The 20,604-nt window shown below is 40.9% G+C and overlaps 1 protein-coding gene across 1 annotated transcript in view; it reads right to left on the bottom strand.

The window, feature by feature from the left end:
• The window catches only part of SFMBT2 (Scm like with four mbt domains 2), a 216,486-nt gene that overhangs the window by 57,504 nt on the left and 138,378 nt on the right, over window positions 1–20,604 (bottom strand). The window contains 2 exon segments of the mRNA XM_007126577.4: window positions 5,887–6,034; window positions 9,957–10,058. Of these exon segments, the coding sequence (XP_007126639.3) occupies window positions 5,887–6,034; window positions 9,957–10,058 (250 nt within the window).

Raw genomic sequence — 20,604 nt, 5'->3', positions numbered from 1 at the left:
GGGGGTGGCGATTTGCTGATTAAACAAGGCAGGCAAGAGAGACGACACCAATTAGGGGACACCGGGGTCAAGACTGAAGGAGCAGGAGGAGTGACCCAAGCAGAGGGAACAGCCAGTGCCAATGTCCTAAGGGGGCGACGTGCTCCATGTTCCAGGAAGGACAAGGAGGCTGGTGTGAATGGGAGGACTGGGGGACGTCTTAAGACAGGAGGCAAGACCGGGTAGGCGCTGAAGGCTGTTGTCATGACCTGGACCCTGACTTGGCCTCTGAGCCGCGTGGGATGGCCCTGGGAAGGCTAAGCAGAGGAGGGGCGTGTGTGCTTTAGGTTTTAACACCATCAGACTGACTGCTGTGTTGAGAGTAGGCTGAGAAAACTGGAGGTCACTGGCGTAACCAGGGAGAGACACGATGGTGACCTGGACCAGCGTGGTCTTGATGACACCTGATCAGATCCCGAGAGTATGGTGTGGATTCGCTGACGGATTACATAGGGGGTAAGAAATAGAAGAGTCAAGGTTGACCCGGTCTTCAATTATATCTATGATGCTCTGTTTCATTTTTTAAAACTCTGAATCAAAAACGGCAAAATGGTAGCATCTGCTCAATTGAGGCAGGACATCCATGAGTATGTTTATTATTTTCTGTCCCCGTTGGTATGTCTGAAACAGGAGATGACAGAAAGGATTAGGTCGCATGAGTCAGTGTCTGAGGAAAAGAGAATACCAATTAGGGTTCACCAATGTGGGTCTTGATAATCATTAAAAAAACACCTTTACTTCTTAAATCGTGTGAAGTTTGTGTGTCTATTAAGATGGCCAAAGAGCAGAGACGAAGTGCAAAAATAAGTGACTTACTTTAGCTTTTGCTCACACATTTTACAACAGAAATGGATAGGCTTCACTTGTCTACAAAGATCCCCCTGCTGATTCTGTAACTAATCTTGGGTGTTACATGCCAAGGAGATTAAGGAAATGATTTAAAAATAGCAAGTCATGGTTGGTAACCTATATGCATTTTTGCCGGCTTGATTTATTTACTTGTTTGACCCCGGTTCAGAGCGCCTATAATATTGAATTGTTGTTTGTTGGGTTTCAGCGAATGGGATAAAATCTCCAAGATTCTGTCCTTTGCTTATCAAGAAAGCACATGCTCAAACACAACAATAAAACATTTCGATCCGTTCTAGCTTAGACTATTTGTATATAAAGTTTGGGGATAGATTTGTTTAATAGGAAAGGAGTCAAAATAATGTGAGTAGGGATGTATGCTGTCTGCACATCTCCTCTACCACCCAGGCGTCTTGTTTCATCAGCTGCTTCCCACTGGGGAATGAGTGGGTTACTCTCTTTTGGGGATCAGGCAACACATTGTAACTATAAGCAGAAATCTAAACAATGTAATACTTTTGTGGGAAACATACCTACAAGAAAACATCTAAACTCACTTCTCAACATGTGTAATAAATCCTACATACTCTCAAAATTCAAGTGAAAAAAGACAACAAACTTTCAAAAAAAGCATATACATTCATACATTAATAAAGGAAAGAATGGTGTTGGAAAACATCCGACAGCATGATTCCCAGACCAGGTGTTGACACGTTAGACACGTAAGAAGTTACTTCAAAAAGAAACCATGAAATCATCACTACCGAAACCACCAGCATCTCTCAATTTTAATTTAATTACAAAAATAAATATACTTTACTACATATATGGTACATATAAATACACAGTCTCCCCAGATGGTAAGGGAGCTCAGTAATTAAAGCTGTGGCTTTGTTATAATGGCAAACACTTGGAATATTATTCTCTAGAATTGAAATTCTCCAAATGCTTTGACACATAGATCATTCCAGTCATTGGTAAGTCATGGTCCATTGACATCCCTCAGTCCTGTGTAAGGCCACCAAAAAGCCCCCAAATTACCGAGAAGGATGGCTTTTACGAAGGTACCAGTGAGAGAAAACAGCAGTAAAGGGTGGATCTGGTTATATAGAAAAAGCATTCAATTTGGGATCTTAAGACTGGGGTTCTAAGCCAAGTTCAGCCCCAAGACTTAAAAAATCATTTAACACAACTGAGCTTCAATTTTCCCACATATATAATGATTGGAGTTGATGAGATAATCTTTAAGATCCCTTTAGTTATAAAAACCCTCTACTTGTAATATCATATGATTCCTTTTGAATAGATAATACATTCACACTCAGATCAAAAAGAAAAAAAAAAAGATTTTAAACGTATTCTGTGAAAAGTCTCATTCTCATCTGCCCTGGTCGCCACCTCCATACCCCACACAGAAGTCATCATTTTCATTAGTTTCTTTTCTTTTTTGAATTTTTGAATTTTATTTTATTTATTTTTTAATACAGCAGGTTCTTATTAGTTATCCATTTTATACACATCAGTGTATACATGTCAATCCCAATCTCCCAATTCATACCACCACCACCACCCATCCCCCGCCACTTTCCCCCCGTGGTGTCCATACGTTTGTCCCCTACATCTGTGTCTCTTAGTTTTTTATGCAACCTTCCAGAGTCTCTTTACAGGAATATGTGCAAATATAAATATATATATCCTCATTAACCTCTTTTCTAACGAAAAAGACATCATACTATAACTCACTGATCTGTCACTCACAGTACATCTTGGAGAGCTTCCCATGTCAGTATGTAGGGATTATCCTCATTCTTTTTAACAACTGCATAGTTTTCATTATATAAACATCCAAAATCGACTTAACCAATCCCATACAGACAGGCACTTGGATTTTCCCCAGTCTTTTGCTATTATATATCATGCTGCAGAAAAAAACCAAACTCTTATGCATATTACCTGTAAATTGTAAGTTTAAGAGAAATTTCCACAAGTCGAACTGCTAAGGCAACGGCTAAATGCATCTACAATTTTGGTTAAATTTGCCAAACTGCCTTCCATACGGTTTGTACCTACCTGCGTTTTGCCAGCAAATCTGAGAATCCTGTTCCTCCATACTCCCATCAAAACAGAGCCGCTTCTTTCTTTCTCTTTTGGATTTCTTCCTCATCTGAGAAATCCATGCCATCTCAGTATGATTTTTAACGGGCATTTCTCTTATTATGATGAGTTTACATAAGAGTCGTGATTCTATTACTGTGAAGTATCTGCTCATATTCATAAACCTTTTTCTGTAAGTTGTTGCTCTTCTTCTCGCTGGTTTATAAATAAAAGCTCTACTATTTCAAGACAACAATCCCACAGCCAAAAGACAACCTCTACAGATTATTGGTAGATCACAATTCCTGAATGCTTCAAGGGTTTAAAAATGGTTACCACTGAGATTTTCTTCCTGGAAGGTACTAATCACCATTACTCAATATTTTACAAATAATATATAATAACCATAAAGAAACTTTCCTCTTAGAAAAGGTATGCTTCACTTTCAAAAGGGGTAGGAATAGTTTGGAAGATGACATGAAGACAATTTCATTTCGCCAAATATCACAAGTACTTGGGTGACAGAGAAGAAGCAATAATTACGGCTAAACAGTAGGTATAAAAAGCTTAAGACATAAAAATATTTAATATCATAAATATATTTGTACCGTCATCTCACTGCACACTTAAAAGGTCAATTACATTAATATAAAACAATTTTCTGAATATCATGAAACGCCATTATCCAAATAAGCACGCCCATTTCCTAGTAAGGTCCAAGCTATATGAACAATCTCGTCTGAAACATATTTAAAATTCTAAAGACCCTGGTAAACGTTAAACCTCTGCCATCCATGAATCCAAAAATGCATATATAAATGTTTTTCCTATTTTTTTTTAAACTATGTGAGGAGATACCCAACTCATTTTTAAAAAATTCTTAAATAGATCCTATTTTACTAGGAACTAACTAGGAATTTGCAAAGTCCAACCAAGCAACATTTTAAAGATTTTTTTTTAATGTGGATCATTTCTAAAGTCTCTACTGAATTTGTTACAACAATGCTTTTAACATCTTTATTGGAGTATAATTGCCTTACAATGGTCTGTTAGTTTCTGCTTTATAACAGAAGTGAATCAGTTATACATCTACATATATCCCCATATCTCTTCCCTCTAGCATCTCCCTCCCACCCTCCCTATCCCACCCCTCTAGGTGGTCACAAAGCACCGAGCTGATCTCCCTGTGCTGTGCGGCTGCTTCCCACTAGCTATCTACTTTACGTTTGATAGTGTATATATATGTCCATGCCACTCTCTCACTTTGTCCCAGCTTTTTTTATGTTTTGGTTTTTTGGCTGCAAGGAATGTGGGATCTTAGCTCCCTGACCAGAGATCAAACACGCACCCCCTGCCTGCATTGGAAGGCGAACTCTTAACCACTGGACCACCAGGGAAGTCCCCCAAGCAGCATTTTAGATATCTAGAAAACATCTTCCTTCACTGACATGGGACCCATCCGCACACGTGCTCTGATTAGAAGTTGGCCTGAGGGCTTTCAAACTCTAAAACCGACCAGCTGCTGAAACTTCACAGCAGGAAAAGACTTCTCTTCCCTACCACCAATAGATGTTTACAGCATAGAACTTGTACCATCATTTAAAAGATCATAAAAATTTTTGGACGTGTATCATGCCTTTGATTCTGCAGAGTACCTGTGGAATATCAGGGGTGTCCTCATTTAACCGTCTTGAAAAACTGAAGCACACTGATTTGGACAGTCACCTCTAGGAACCCAAATGGACACAAACACTGAGGCCACGTGAACTGAGGTCCTCACCACCCACTACTGAGCACAGAACCAGAAGCCTGACCTCCTGTCCTGCTATTTACTAAGCCTGGGGCCCTGGGCAGGTTATATAAAATCTCTGGAACTAAGTCTCCTCAGAGGGCCATCCTCATTTTGAAGATTCGGTGAGTCTGGCACTGAAAACAGTGGAATCAGTGTTCTGCAGAAGTTCACCGTAGTATAATTAGACTGCATTCCATTACTGAAGAACTTTAACGGGAAGAAGCACCAGCTGCATGGAAATAATTCAAAAGAACCTCCTCCACAGGGATGAGGATGGAGCGTAAGTTAGGATAAAAGCCCAGGGGAGTACAGTCACGCCACAGGTAAGTTAGGTGCAGCGCGATTAAAGTACAAGTAATCCAATCTCTGGTGATCTGAAAAGGTTAGCACAAAACCCCTGCTTCACTTGAGATTATCTGTTAAAATCTCCACTGAAGTTTATTTTTCTACTCTCATTCTGCTTTTGTCTTCTGTCACTCCCTTTCTTTTCCTTCCCATCTTCTCACCTTTCTCCTTGCTGCGTCTTCTCTGGATAAACCTCAGACAACAAATAGGGACAAGAAATCACGTTCCTAAAGTACAGCATGGTACTTACTGACATGCGGTTTATGGGTCTCAACTTAAAATGACTTTAACGCAACCTGGTTCCCAACTTAATTATTGTCACGTCTTATGGCATCCAAGTGTTGGAAATCTGAAAGCAACTGGGCTCTGGGGAAAATTCAACTTACTGGAAATAAAAATGTAAAGAAATGCTTCATTGGTATGTTGTTGCCTTTTTAAAGCCACTTCTCTTCCACGTTCAAGTTTTTAACCCCGATCATTTAGCAATACTGTACCCTTTCTCAACACACAGCAGCAACACAGCTGCCAATCATACAATAACAGACCGGGAACAATGGTTTATGGGGGAGCCCAGGGCCACACACCTCCACAGGGGAGGGAGCTGTACAGACTCCTATGTCAGGCTAACCATGAAACACACTATTTTCTCACTACATCTAAAATGTTTACAGCGTAAACTTCTCCAGATTAACAAAAGCATCACTTCGGTGACAATACAACGCCCTCCTGAATCACCCAAACCCTGTAAATTTTCACAGAATACGAACCTTTGGGAGGTGTGAGATTGACTCCGTTTTTAAGGCACCACTGTACTGGTAAAATCCCCAAAGAATCCGCATGGCACAGCATCGAGAGTTTACTAGGTTCTGGTCTGAGGTCATCAATAGTCACTTGAAAAAAACGATTGTTAAAAACCTGAAAGAAAAGACAATAGAGCCTGGGGTTAATTCCTTGAGATTAACATATAAGACTCGTAAGAAATAGTGGCACAGCTTCCAAATGCAGTAAGTATATTTCATCCCAATGACTGCAGCACAGACTGGAATTTCAATGTCTATTACGAAAGTGGTCCGGTTGCGAAAAAGTTAGTTGATCATTGTGGTCATATTAGTGGAAAGTAAACAAACAACTAGAATATGTCGGAGACAGAGAAGGAAAAACATCAGCATGACTTTATAGAAGTAAACCAACAGCCAAAGCCAGAGGAAAAACAAGCTGGTGAAGTAAGACAGACAAACCCTAGCCAAGATGGGACCATCTCCACCATCTGGCTCAGAGATGTCTAGCCTCACCTTGCGTCCCATCCCTCCAACCCAAGAGGAAATCACTCACACCGGGCATGTCCTTACTCAATATTCTCACAAGTCTAAATAGCCCATTCCACTGTCCGTGTATTTTTCAAGATGTGTCCCCAAAGCCACTACTGCTGGAACGCCCCCGTCCCCGCCGCCCCCACCTACTCCATGTTCTGGCACAGCATCAGACGTGAACCTCTGAAACGAAAATTCTCATTCCCTTCTGTGGTCTGATACCACATCTATCTCTCCCAATAGACCTCAAGTCCTTTGAGGACAGCCTCCTGTTTGTTACTCATCAAGATATTCCCACAATGCATAGCAAACGCTTTGTACGTAGGAACTGGTTAAACACCTACTTGAGTATAAGGAAAAAAGTCAATGAGGAAAAGAAATAGAACAAGACATGCTGATGGAAAAAGCAGAGTGCAAAAATCGGTGGACAGCCACACTGAAAAGCATGATGGATTTAAAGAATGTAGAATGTAAAACAGGCCAGAGGCAAAAAATCGCTTTCCCAACTCAACAGGCATAAACCAGTCTTTCTTAGGAAACTTAACCCTCTTACTAAGCTCTGATTCCTGGCTCCTTCATTTACAAAACACTCTGTGGAAGCAACCTGGTTCAAAGCTAAGCAGGAAGAGTGAACCCACTTCTGTTCTTCTTGATGTTAACTCCAGTAACTCGTTAGAAATCTGCTGCCTGAGATTTGCTTTTGGAAACAGCCTTGAAGGAGCAAAGGCTCAAGCTTCCCCTTCTCAGGGAGGCCATTCCTGGTAGCCCGAATTAAAATCACATCTTCCTTCCTTCCACTCCAACACCCTAGAGGTCCCTTCCCTGATGCCCCTTTCTCCTTCGCATTTAACATACTTTATTTCCTTATTAATTTTATTTATTGTCTGTCTCCCCCCATCAAAATATAAGCTCTGTAAGAGCAGGGACTTTATGTTCCCAGCATCCAGAACAGTGCCTACAAATGCTCAGTAAATATTTGTTAAATTAATGTGATCTAGACCCTCATGCATACACGCACACACATACTCACACAGAGATGTATCATATAATTCTGGAGGCAGGATCCCTTAGCAAAACTGGACTGTGTAAGAACAGGCACTAAGGAATCTCCAAGCCTATTAAAATGCATGTTCCTGTGCACACACTTTAGAGGAAAAGATAAATTAAGTTCCTTCAAATCCATCAGGGTTCATGGTCCCAAATGGTTCAGAGACACTGGTCCATCTGGTCCAGAACCACAGGCCTCAGAATCAAAGCCCAGAGCACTTAGCCAACTTGCCCAAGACTGTGCAGCTCAGAGCAAGCAGACCTAGAAACAGAACCCAACACGTGTAAAATTCCAGGATACTTTGTCTAAACCATACATCTCACATACACAGATGATATTCTCCCCATCACGTCAACATAGTCCCCCTGTTGGGCCAAAGGTTGGTCATTTAATACTGAATCTGCTATGTGCTTCTCTGCTTTCTTGTCTATTTGTTATTTATTTCTTCAACAGTTGTGCCATGAAGAAAAGCCCCAAGGAAGACAAAAATGAAATTTTCATTAGGATGAGTACTTAACAGCACAGTGTGTTATAGTCTCAAACGTAATATTCTAAAACCTTTTCCAACGTTAAGAGAAATAAATTTAATTATAAACAGCTTCTACATTAAGAAAATTCTACTACTTCATGACCTGTAGGTGAGTCCTGCACCTGGGGAGGTGCCGACCCAAGTTCTAAGAGACAGCAGTACACGGCCAGTAAGAGGAGGAAGAAGGAAGGATAAATGCCAAACAGAAAGACTTAAGAATTTTATCTTAGGTACAAAGGGTAAGAAAAAATAAAATGAAAAGTGACTTAAAAACCAGAGAAAATACCTCCTCACCCCCAACCTCCAATAACATGTATTTAGAGAGAAGCTTCTTTTTTGTGCAAACCAAACTACTGTCCCTGGAAGTCTATTCAGTGAGATGAAGATATCTGGGCTGAAACTAATGATAATTAGGATGTCACATTCTAACATTATGTATTACAATTATTTAAAGGTAGAAAAAGGTGAGAGTCAACCACTGACAGACTGCACCTTGGTTTGGTTTATTTTATAAACACCAGGTGAAGATGACACCACGGCCTCTTAGAATGAGAAGAGGATGACACATACCCAGATAAATGGGCAGCTGGCATTACCGAATCACCTGCTTGGAACAAAGAGGAATTCCGGCCAGGGTTCAACAAGGTATCACTCCTTAGTTTTGGGAAAATGTGCCAACTACCAGAACACACAATAAGAACCCTAAAGGCCATTTCAAATAAAAAGGTTATAAATGAATGGTGTATGAACAGTGAGAGCATGTGCTTCAACCCGAGATGATCATTCAAAGCATAAGTCATTACTTGTTCTATGCAGCTATCCTTTAAATAAATTGCGTTAACAGTCACAGAATAATTTATGTTCACTAAAGAAAAAAATCTTTAGAAAAGAAGAAAAGGACGTTTCATTATAACCATTTCCCATATTCTGTAATACATGATCACCACTGTATTTCTCAAATTTTACCAAATCTTGAATAAAATCACAAATAAAAAAGCATGACTCAAATAACTTCATACTCTTAATCACCACGTTAACAATCCCTTCTCCTTCAGAAAAAGAAATTAAAATGGAATTGAGTTTTGAACCCCAGGAAATGCACGGAAGGCCATCAAGTAAAACACACGTTGGCTGAGAATCTTCGTTTGTTGGTTTCTCCCACCACTAGCAGGACATAAATGGGGTGTGTGTGTGTGTATTTACGTATATACATATACATTTTTTTAAGGTAGAAACACATACTTTATATGTTACAATAGGTAACTTCGTTGAGACTTCTTTGATGCGGAAGGGAAATTATAATCTTAAAAGACTATCAAGGCCATAATAAAAACGTCTTTGCGTGAAACGGTATTTTCATTTTAAATCTACGAATCTTAGACGTATGACTTTTCCTTTAGTCAATGAAAGCAGATGAGAGAAAGGAAGTGAAGTGCTGATGCCCTGGAGATGGGAACTTGCTTTTCACCATTTTCAAGTATTTGCAAAATAGATCATAGGAGCAAGTTACTATTACAAAGATTACAAACTCATCAGTGGTTTCTTCTCAGGAGCACAGGGACAAATGGCAGTTTCCATGTCACTGTGGTTAGTAAGAGAAGGTGGCACCTATTCAGTGGCTGAGTTCACCGCTGTGAACTCACAGTTGAGCATCTCAATCTTCCTCCAAGTCTCTTCAGGACACGAGCGTCTGCATCCTGTACTATCGGAGGGCAAGTGAAGTTCACCCCACCCATTGCAAGAGGAGGCGTCTGATCACACTCGCTCGGATATCAGTGATGAAAAGGGAGCTTGAGACAGCACCGTACTGGAGAGGAGGCCCTCCTCCTTGGGTTTACTTGCGTCACCACAGATCCCCACACGGGCCTATTTCCTCTGGTTGGCTTGGAGTCGAAAGACTTACTGGATCCACTCTGGAGGTGGAGGTGAAAAGCAAGGGAGGGACCTCACCTTGGTCACTGATGCAGGACAGATGTGAAAGGGCTCCCTCACGTTCACTGTTTCTAGCTTCATCCCAACTGTGAAGAAATGGCTTCTCAAATCTGCATGGTCCTACGGGGAAAAGGACGAAAATGTTAAAAGCAATGGTACTGTAAGCTAACTCAGTAACTGTCTGGATGCTTTCCTTGATCGTTTTAGTGGGCGACCGACATCGGACGGAAATAATTAACCGTCCCGCATTTCAGATTTCTAATTATGGCAAGATATCATGGATTTAATTATTTTCTGCAGGCTAAATTGCTTTTCCAAGGGAGAAACAAGCCTTGATGGCCAGGCTTAAATTTATACTAAGCAAAAAAAAATTCACACCGCACAGCTTTGATCTTCCTAGGGGCCATCAGGAAAGCTCGGCAGAGTAATAGAAGCAATCAGTCATCTAAAACACGGCAGGGGCCTCCTCAGAAAACATGGCCTCTTGCTACTGGAGTTACTTCACAGGCTTCAGGAAGGATCTTTTGGGGGTTACAGCTTGTCTTCTGTGTTGAAGAGCACTCAGGTTATCAGTTACTGGTACTGATACTGGTCCTTGGACATGTGGGTATAGAAGACTCCACAACAGCCCTGTGCCCAATCAGAACCCGTCTCCTGCTCTATAAAGATGAGCCACACCCCCTGTTTAATAGGCGCCTGGCAGTTTTATAGACCATTCACAGCAACCTTATGTGTGTGAGTGGAGCTTTCCTGCCTTCTCAAGAAAACAAATTTCAATAACCACTTTAGCTACACAGCAACAGATGAGGCTGGCGGGACTCTGGACACCAGGATTTATCTTGCAGAGATGAAGGTCACCTCATAACTCACAGTCTGTATAAACAGTAGTGGATAAATAAATGTCTTTGCAGCCTGTCCCTGAGGAAATAATAGCTGCAAGTAAATCCTCCTGTTTCTAAATACATCAACTGGGTGAGAAGTAAAAAAATATCTGGGGTTCTATGACTTTCTTTTATCTGCCAATGTAAAGTGGATTTTTAAAAAAGTTTTATTGAAATATAGTTGATTTACGATGTTGTGTTAGTTTCAGGTGTACAGCAAAGTGATTCAGTTATACATACATACATATATTCTTTTTCAGATTTTTTTCCCATTATAGATAATTACAAGATATTGAGTAGAGTTCCCTGTGCTACACAGTAGGTCCTTGCTGGTTATCTATTCTACACACAGTCATGTGTATATTTTAATCCCAAACTCCTAATTTATCCACTCCCCACTCTGGTAACCATAAGTTTGTTTTCTATGTCTCTGACTCTATTTCTGTTTCGTAAATATGGTGTGTGTGTGTATATATATGTGTATATATATATATATATATACACATATATATGTATATATATATATACATATATATATATATATACGATGGAATATTACTCAGCAGTAAAAAAAAAACTGAAATAATGTCATTTGCAACAACATTGATGGACCTAGAGATGATCATACTAAGTGAAGTAAGTCAGACAAAGACAAATATCATACGATATCACCTATATGTGGAACCTAAAGTGGATTTTTCATTAACTCAAGGATGCCATTCTAAATACATCCAACTCTGAGGACCGTGCAGAGCCCACAGGGCTGTGCCTGCTTCTCCCACAAAAGCTGATCAGAAGAGGACAGTGTATGACACCAGATCCACTTACTAAACTCACCACCACTGCTTGGCTTTACCAAAGCAGGTACAGAATGTCAATGCCTATAGAACCACAAGGACCTGTCATTTCTCATGTGGCCACAGCTGCCTGCAAGTCTCCGTACCCAGTGGGAGAGCAATAAATGCTGGGTCTGGCTGGAGCACATGGTGCCTCGTGCAGGGAGGGGGTTGATCAGAACGAGGAGGGTGATGTGCTCCGTGGGCAAGGACTTATGTGACAAAAACTCATTGAACTTAACAATCATCACTTGATTAAAAAATATTCTTAGGTATAGGAGATGACTTCCTTTTTTTATTACTGAAAATAAAGCATTTACTTTTAAAGGTGGCTTGGAAAAGGAATCAAAAGAAACAGCGTAGAGATTTAATGCAAATCAACACACATCACCCCAAACACCAAGGCACAGCCAGAAACCACAGGTGTTAATACAAAAGTAGGAAACCCAAAATGATTGAAAGAAAAGATTAAAAGTTAATGCTCTCAGCAAACATCAACGCACCCCAGCATCTCACTATCAATAAGAACTGAATCACATAAGTGGATTTTGCAGATAAATATTTTTTTCCATTTCAGGCACAAGACTCTTTAACCTTCTGAAAAGGAGGTTAAGACATACTATAAAACGTTGCTTGAATGTACTCAACAAGTTTATCAAGCAGTCGTTATGATACTATTTGGTATTACATAAATGTCCTCAGGCACTAATGACACGTGTAGCTATGATAAACGGGCAAGATGAATGTACTATTTTCATGGAAGTTCTTCCGTTTCCCTCTGCTGGCAACGTCCTTCCTTGCTGCAGTGTCTCTCCCATTACTCACAGCTACAAAGCTAAACGTTCTTGAGACGCGGTTCACCAATAACAGGAAACTCGTGCCTGTTCCCTGGCTGCCTCTAACACTAGGGCTCTCCTTTCAATTTTGATCTCTCACCTGCTCTCCCGTTTGCTTCTCCTTTTGTTTCTGCTGTAGGGCTGTCCTGACAGCATTCTGGGCTTCTGGTCTACCCACCGTCCGAATCCCCTCTTGATTTCAGACTGTGTGCCCACTCTTCGACCCACACATTTTTGTCCCTCCCTCTGCACTCTGAGTAGAGCCAGCTTTCTAAGTAGGATGGACCCATAACCCCCAGACACCTTCTATATCCCAGGCTCTCACTGTGACCTTGACCACTGACTTGAAGTCTTTAGCCAAGTCGACACCCATCCATATCTCTGCCAGAAGGTTGCTCAATCACAGCTCCCAATGCTGGGCTGGAAACCCTAAAGCCCCCAGGAACCCTACACTAAATAATTGTCCTTGACCTGCTGCCTTACTCGATTCACAGTTGTCTAGTGGGCCCTGCCTTTCCTTAGAAATAAAGCATACAAGCTTAGGACAGCAATCTGGTCCTCAGATAACTTTCTCTTTTCAAGGCTGTGGACTCTATTATAAATGCTTATCGTTAATGATTCCAGGGCACCCTGCATCAAACAGTGCCTCTAGGTTAAGAGGGGATCACTTTGTGCAGATACCACACATTTTCTTACTTCTTTGTAGATGCTCCCTTGTCAACCTCTGAGAATCTCTCTCTGCTCATACATAAGAAATACCACCCACCTCAAAATCATCCATGGCCACATGTGGGGTGAAAATAAAATGTTAATGACATATTTTTAAACAATTAAAATATTGACAGGGCTTCCCTGGTGGTGCAGTGGTTGAGAATCCGCCTGCCGATGCAGGGGACACGGGTTCGTGCCCCGGTCCGGGAAGATCCCACATGCCGCGGAGCGGCTGGGCCCGTGAGCCATGGCCGCTGAGCCTGTGCGTCCGGAGCCTGTGCTCCGCAACGGGAGAGGCCACAACAGTGAGAGGCCCGTGTACCAAAAAAAAAATATATATATATATATTGTTGACAATGTTCTGTCCTGATGACATTAAAATATTAAACAGTTTAAAAATAATGCTCAGTGAACAAAGTTTTAGCAACAAGTTTTCCCTTGTGAATCATGGCTCAGATTTCCTACACCTTAAATTATTTCTACTAGGTTTCAGTTGCAAGCACACAAATTTCTTACTTGTGGAAATGCATCTGTTTTTGTTCCGAACTATGTGAAAACTCTTAAACTCTCTTGTTTAATATACTGAAAAAGTATACTAAGCCAGACATTTTGAGAGGTAGCTGCATACACACATAGGTTTTTTATATTTTGGTCTCAAATATCCATATCTATCCGTTATACCTTATTAAACCTGAGCTCCAAATTTCAGAAAGAAACTTGAAAACTATAAAATACATCCTTTTATCCCCAGCCCGAACTTCCACTTTCTTAAGGTCACTTTTTAATCAGCATTTAAAAGGAAAAAAAAAGAAAACTGGTAATAATGTGTACCAGTCCCACCAGTTTCAAAAGCAAGTCAACAAAATGAAAAATTTTTAAATCCAAGAGCAAAGACCCATAATGATTATGAGTTTGATTATGATTATAAATCTGCTACTCCAATATTTATGTTATTCATGAATGGTAATGCCAGAAACTTTGAACTCGAGAGGAAGGGCAGTATTTTCTAAAAGGGCTTGCCCATTAGATTTCTGGTCACTGGAAATCTTTAAAACACATGACTGTTAGCCACGTAGTACCTGCAATATTTTCCAGTCAATGCCAAACCCTCTCCTTTACGTTATGCAGTTCATCCAAGAAAGATGCCAAGAAATAATTATTGAATTAAGCTGGAGAAACATCAAAAACTAGATTTCTTGACATCCATTCTGATTCTATATTCTATCATTCATTCATTCATTCATTCGTTCAGCATTCATTAGAAACCACTGGGGTTCCACACACCATGCCACTAGGTGATGCACAGATTATACACAAAAACTGCATTTGTCAAAAGGGAGAAGAAAAAGACATGAAGAACAGCTACGGAAGATCCAGGTTTAGAAAAAATTTCAGAACAAACACTATTTTTACCTGTAGCATCAAAAAATTATAACCACCAAGATGACGGCAGTCCAGGGATTTAAAGGAGTGAAACTTAATTTTGAATATAAAAAGCATGAGACTTAGAATGACAAAAAAGATTCTGAGAAGGTAGAACAGTAAATTTAGTTAGGGAGACTGGGCCTTAAGATACTGGATTGAGGCTTTTAAGTCTGATTTCAGAGGCAAAAGGAGTCGTTCAGCACTCCTAACAGAGATTTTTATGAGAAAAAATGCTACACCAGTTAATTTCTAAATAAGCCAATACACATACCATCTTAGCGCTTTGTGTGTATAAATGTACATCCATATTAGTGTATAAGAAAGGGTACAGATATTCTCATTGAAAAACAAATTTATCACTCATAGACCATTTACTTCAGGCTGTTGATGCAGTCAGAGTACATGCATTCATTTACAAACACCAGCTAATCATTCTCAATTCTAAGTGGGGAGAGGGAGACAGAGACAGAGACAGAGAGACAGAGAGAGTTCCTGGTCCCTGAAATGATTCACAAAACCGATTATCTACTGAGAGATAATGGGAAATTCACCGTGGGTTGAACGATAACATTCTGGGCTTGGCAAAGCTCTAGAGAATCCTTCACACCTCTAAATTATTGGATCAAGAATGATGTTATTCCTGAGATCAGGAGTAAGTAGTAAATCCTCAGGACATTTACAAATGTGCCTGTCACATTCACGAAATACTGTTTATTCAAACGAACTGGAGTCCAGTTAAATTGTTCACAGAAAAACTCCTTAAGACAGGCTGGCAACGTCATTCCCATCTACATTCATGGCTACACATTTTATTTTTGCCCTGAAGTAGTTTTATATTGATCAGAAGTAAAATACCATTCATTTTATTGGAGGGCTGTCTTACTAGCCTACCTTAACAATTGCTCTTCAGGGAACCTTATTTTCAGTCGAATGACAATGTAAAAGAGATTATATACACATCAACTTCCGTAATCCACACGAATTTCATCAGCTTTCTTCTCTCCTGACCCCACGGAGCTTTCACTCACTCCTACTAAGATACACTGACTGCACTGAGAGTAGCTTGGTTTGGTTTATAATATTCAAGCCGGTAGAAAGAGTAACAGCAATGAACACACTGCAAATACTTGTGAGCACTTTCCTTGTATGATTATTTTCTCCTCACAACAGACTATGGGGGTAGGATCCATCTTAGAGAGGAAACTAAGGCACAGAGAAGTTAAGTTACCTAAGCAAGAGCACACAGCTAACAAGAGGAGCCAGGACTCAAATCCATGTGGTCTGACGCTAAGTACATGATCGAGCCATCAGATTACCTACTTGTGTGTGACTAGCTATCAGGTTATGGCACAGACCGGGAAGCAAAGACCAAAACAAACAAAACCCTTATAACCTATAAGCTCCTAAGATGCTATCTCAAAGACAGATACTGCCAAGTTAAAAAGTGATAGCTATTAATTCCAGCCACTTGCTGAAAACCTCCAATTTCTGCTGTCAATTCACAGCACTTTTCAATGGTTTGTGAAAAAACCGTCAGAGAGCAAATTTTGACACTAAAATTACCTCCCAAGGTTTATATGTAAAGTCAATCAGTCTTTATCAACAATGAACCATTAATTTTTTACTAACTGCTTTCGTGTTCTTTAAGCCACGAAGATTTAAAAAATGTGTCCAGTAAACGCCTATGATGCTCTACAAGTTATCCGTCATCGATACCTATCTCTCTCATAAAATTATCAATGTTAACCCAGACACGTTTACCTGATAAACGTGGTTCATCTAGTAAACGCCCCCAGCTGCAAAGTGCCTATGAGTCCCAACCTGCCAGTGGTATTTTTCAATACTCTATGTTAAGCACTAACCTGTGTACTGAATGAAGAAAAAAAAAGAGGAAGATGTGGTTCCCGACATTGAGAAGCTTGAAATTTAGTTAGAAAATGACAGAGATGTGATAAATACAACGCTGGAAAAAGAAGTCTGGACAAGACACAATATATCTGGTTGTTCTGCCTTTACAGTTTGGCTGGTGTCCCACTTTATTTCCCCTGTGAGACAGGGGACATCAGACAACCTCAGAGCATCCCCAGGTACACACTGGTCCCCTAAAGTGCCTCTGAAGGGACTACCAGCCCCGGGAAGAAAGCGCAACCTGACTCTGGAAGAATCAAGCATCGCTATTTAAGAAACGCTACTGTACAGAGCTGCCTTTAATATTGGTCATTGGCAGAACGACGAAGCTTCGGGGTAAATACTGAGGTTCTCTATGAAACAGATAAGTGACAGAGTATTAATCTATGGAAGGAGGAGAAGAGTATTACTAATTGAGAGACAGAAGACAAGGAAAAAGAAAGAACATTCGATCGTCTTAGGTTCAACTCATCTCTCAAATGCCTCCTGGATCTTAACCCACTGCTCTCCATTTACTTTAGAGGCTGGAAGCATTGCCAATTACGCTCTTACAATTTAGTATGTGCTGATCACAGACTCCCAAGACAGCTGATGCTTCTTGCCAGCCCCGCTTCATTAGATAAATACACCCCACACGATATAAAAATATGAAGAACGTGGCGCAGGGGAGAGGGAGTTCAAACTAATTAACACAACACAATTAAAACGCACTCGGTGAGGATTTTCATGTACGAAAAGCAGTGCCTCATTCCCTGTGCAGAAACCTAATTCTTACAGCCTGAGTTCCACAATCAAATGCTCCAGGAATTTCCTTAATGGTGGCCATCTGATCCTCAATCTTTAATCCTCTGGTTCTTTTTGCTTATGTTGATATGAAAAAAAATGGACAAAAAAACTGATAATGCGGGCTTCCCTGGTGGCGCAGCGGTTGCGCGTCCGCCTGCCGATGCAGGGGAACCGGGTTCGCGCCCCGGTCTGGGAGGATCCCACGTGCCGCGGAGCGGCTGGGCCCGTGAGCCGTGGCCGCTGGGCCTGCGCGCCCGGAGCCTGTGCTCCGCAACGGGAGAGGCCACAGCAGAGGGAGGCCCGCGTACCACAAAAAACAAAAAACAAAAAACAAAACTGATAATGCAATTCAACCCCCCTCCACATTTTTTTAAAGTACTAAAATCTTTGAGTGCATCGTACACAAAAACACTGCACCATATAATTTTTTCAGTTCCAACATGTCAGTTTTTGGTCCGCAAGGACCTCAAACATTGCATAGGCATCTTTTCAAAGGCCTCAATTAATTTGCATAATTTCCAAGAACTGGCTTCAGAAAAGTCAAAGGAAGGTTTTAATTAGTACTACATTCAAATCAATATATAATGACCTAGGCTTTAATTCCTTTATTCATATCAGCATGCTATGTTATGCTAAAAAAAAAAATCCAATTCAGTTCATCATCCTGTTCCTCTTTGTTTTACGAAAGACCTAGTGCTCATATGTTCATTAGATAATTACCCACATTATATTAGTTTCATCTAAAAATGGACATTAGGATACCAGCATTTATTAAATCAATAGCATTATTATATTTCAATTCCGTTGCACTGAATTAAACTCAGCCAATGAAATATTTATAACAAAAAGGTAATAAAAAATCTATAAGCTGAACACTAATAAGCATTTCCATTTTTTTTACTTACAGCTGTAAACAGCAATTTTATCAACTAGTCCTGCATTCAATCAAGTTAAAAAATAGTCACGAGAAAACGGAGTACTATATACTTCAACCCGAACCACAAGAATTCATAACAGGCGATTATAGCAGGACTATTTCCACAGTAAGTCCAAAAACTGGTACACTGGTTGTTTTAAAACAACAGGGGCAATGAGGATGCCTTTCATTAACACTTAAGCACCATAAAAGCATTGTAAGTGGCAAGAAATTCAACCTTACTTACAGCACCACTATGAGAAAAAAAACAGAGCCTATGCTGTGGGTATAGGTAAACAGTGATTACACTGTCTGTTCTTAAGCTTAGTTACTTCTCTCCTAATGAGCGAGGGTTATCTCCCCACGTGTCCAGCCTGAGGGCTGTGGGCTAAAGAAAACCACAGTCGGGGCTCTGGGGGTTAGCTTTTCTCCAGCCGCACACCCTACTGCCAGGATGCGGTTGACAAAATTATCGCTGGGTGTCCCCTTCTACTGAGAGCCCTCAATGCAACTCAACTGTTGTCATGGAAACAAGGCCAATGGCCCTGAACTGTCTCCCCGCATGTGGAATCCAGCCTTCAGAGGGAGAATGAACAGTCAGTGATGGGCAAGGTTGACTCTGTGTCCTGCCCTTTCTGGACACATCAGGAGCTACTGAAACACGGGGGCTTACATCCATCTGTGTTCTTTCTGCCACAGGTGGAGAAGATTCCCAATGGGACAGTGCCGACTGCCAGCCAGCCTGGCACAGATCTAAGAACGGTGAACATCTCAAGCATCGTCCTCAAATCCCGGCTGCCCTTGCCTTCCATGGGTCAACCTACCTCCTGGTAAGAAAAGCACCCATTCTCTAGCCAGGGTTTCTCCACCTGGGTACTGCTCGCATCCTGGGGCAACTGAGGCCTTGTTAGTAGGGGCTGTCCTGTGTACATAGGATGTTCCGTCCATCTCCAGCTTCTACCCACAGACGCCAGGAACGTCTCTCCCAGCTCTGTGTCATCATCAAAATGCCCCCAGACACTGAGAGAACTGCCAGATCCTCCCCAGTTGAGAACCACTGATTTAGATACAGTTAAGACTGAAGTCACTTAAGATTTGCATTTGGGTCCGCTTCCACCATAGGCTCTGTGTGAGGTAGGACGGGAGATTAGCTTCTCTGATTTTCCTCAAGTTACAGGCAGGAGGGAATATGTGGAAGGTTCAGTAGCTGGGGCCCCATCATACGTGGTCCTCATTTTCTATTAGATTTTAAACCTCTGTAGACAGAATGAACTTAAACTTCTCTTTACATCTATCTGCCTACTTGAGATCCTGCAATTTACAACTGCCTATCCATGAAAGAAAAGATGGAGATTAAAAGTACGACCTAGGGGACCTCCCTGGCAGTCCGGTGGTTAGGACTTCGCCTTCCAGTGCAGGGGGTGCATATTCATCCCTGGTCGGGGAGCTAAGATCCCACATGCCTCGTGGCCCAAAAACCAAAACATAAAACAGAAGTGATATTGTAACAAATTCAATAAAGACAAAAAAAAATGGTCCACATCCAAAAAAAAAAAAATCTTAAAAAAAAAAAAAAAAGTACGACCTAACCTACAAAAAAAAATAATCTGTGTTTGGAGGGGAAAAAAAAACCTGCCTCCATACAACTATACTATCATTTATTAAATCATCCACAGAAAAAAGAAGTATGATCAATTCTTAATTACTCTAACTAATGGCGAGTAGCATGGAAAATCTAGAAAAAATTAAAATATGCTATGACAATCACTTTGAAATGCGTCTGCTTCATAAATAAGAGATCGATGTCCCCTCCTCGTATCCCAACACCCATGACATGAAGTTCATGCAAATATTATCTTGCTTTCCCTGAAACCCAGGAACTGGAGAGAGCCGGAATAATCAGCGGCCAACAGAAGCCATTTGGGAAGGATAACTCACAGCTCAGATAACTAAGAGTGGACTGTATTTTTAAATTCTTAGTGCTTAGAATTAAAAGCAAGTCGCTATCTAGCAGATGCAGGCAGCGGTGTAGGCGGCCCTGAAATCAAGCCATTGTTGAGTGAACTCTTTATACACCTGGGCTTTGCGATTTTCATCGTTACCTTTACTGTTGGACCAAAGTTGCCCTCTTTAGCAGGTCTCACCAGGTTTTTTTCCAACCTGCATAAAAACATGATGTCCCCATGGCGCTTTCTGAGTTAACGTAATGCGTGGGCTGCAGTTCAAGAACCCAGAGCACGTGAAAAATAACACACACAAGCCCCTCCTTCTGGTTTCTGAAAGTCGCAAAGGATGCACATGACACAAACTGAACATCTCTGCGATTCACCATCCCTGAGAGACTTTAACCAACCTCTCCAAGCCTTT

Source organism: Physeter macrocephalus, chromosome 11, assembly GCF_002837175.3.
Source record: "Physeter macrocephalus isolate SW-GA chromosome 11, ASM283717v5, whole genome shotgun sequence".
In the NCBI taxonomy this organism is placed as follows: domain Eukaryota; kingdom Metazoa; phylum Chordata; class Mammalia; order Artiodactyla; family Physeteridae; genus Physeter; species Physeter macrocephalus.
The sequence above is the reverse complement of the archived record's forward strand: the minus strand, read 5'-3'. Positions and strand labels throughout refer to the sequence as shown.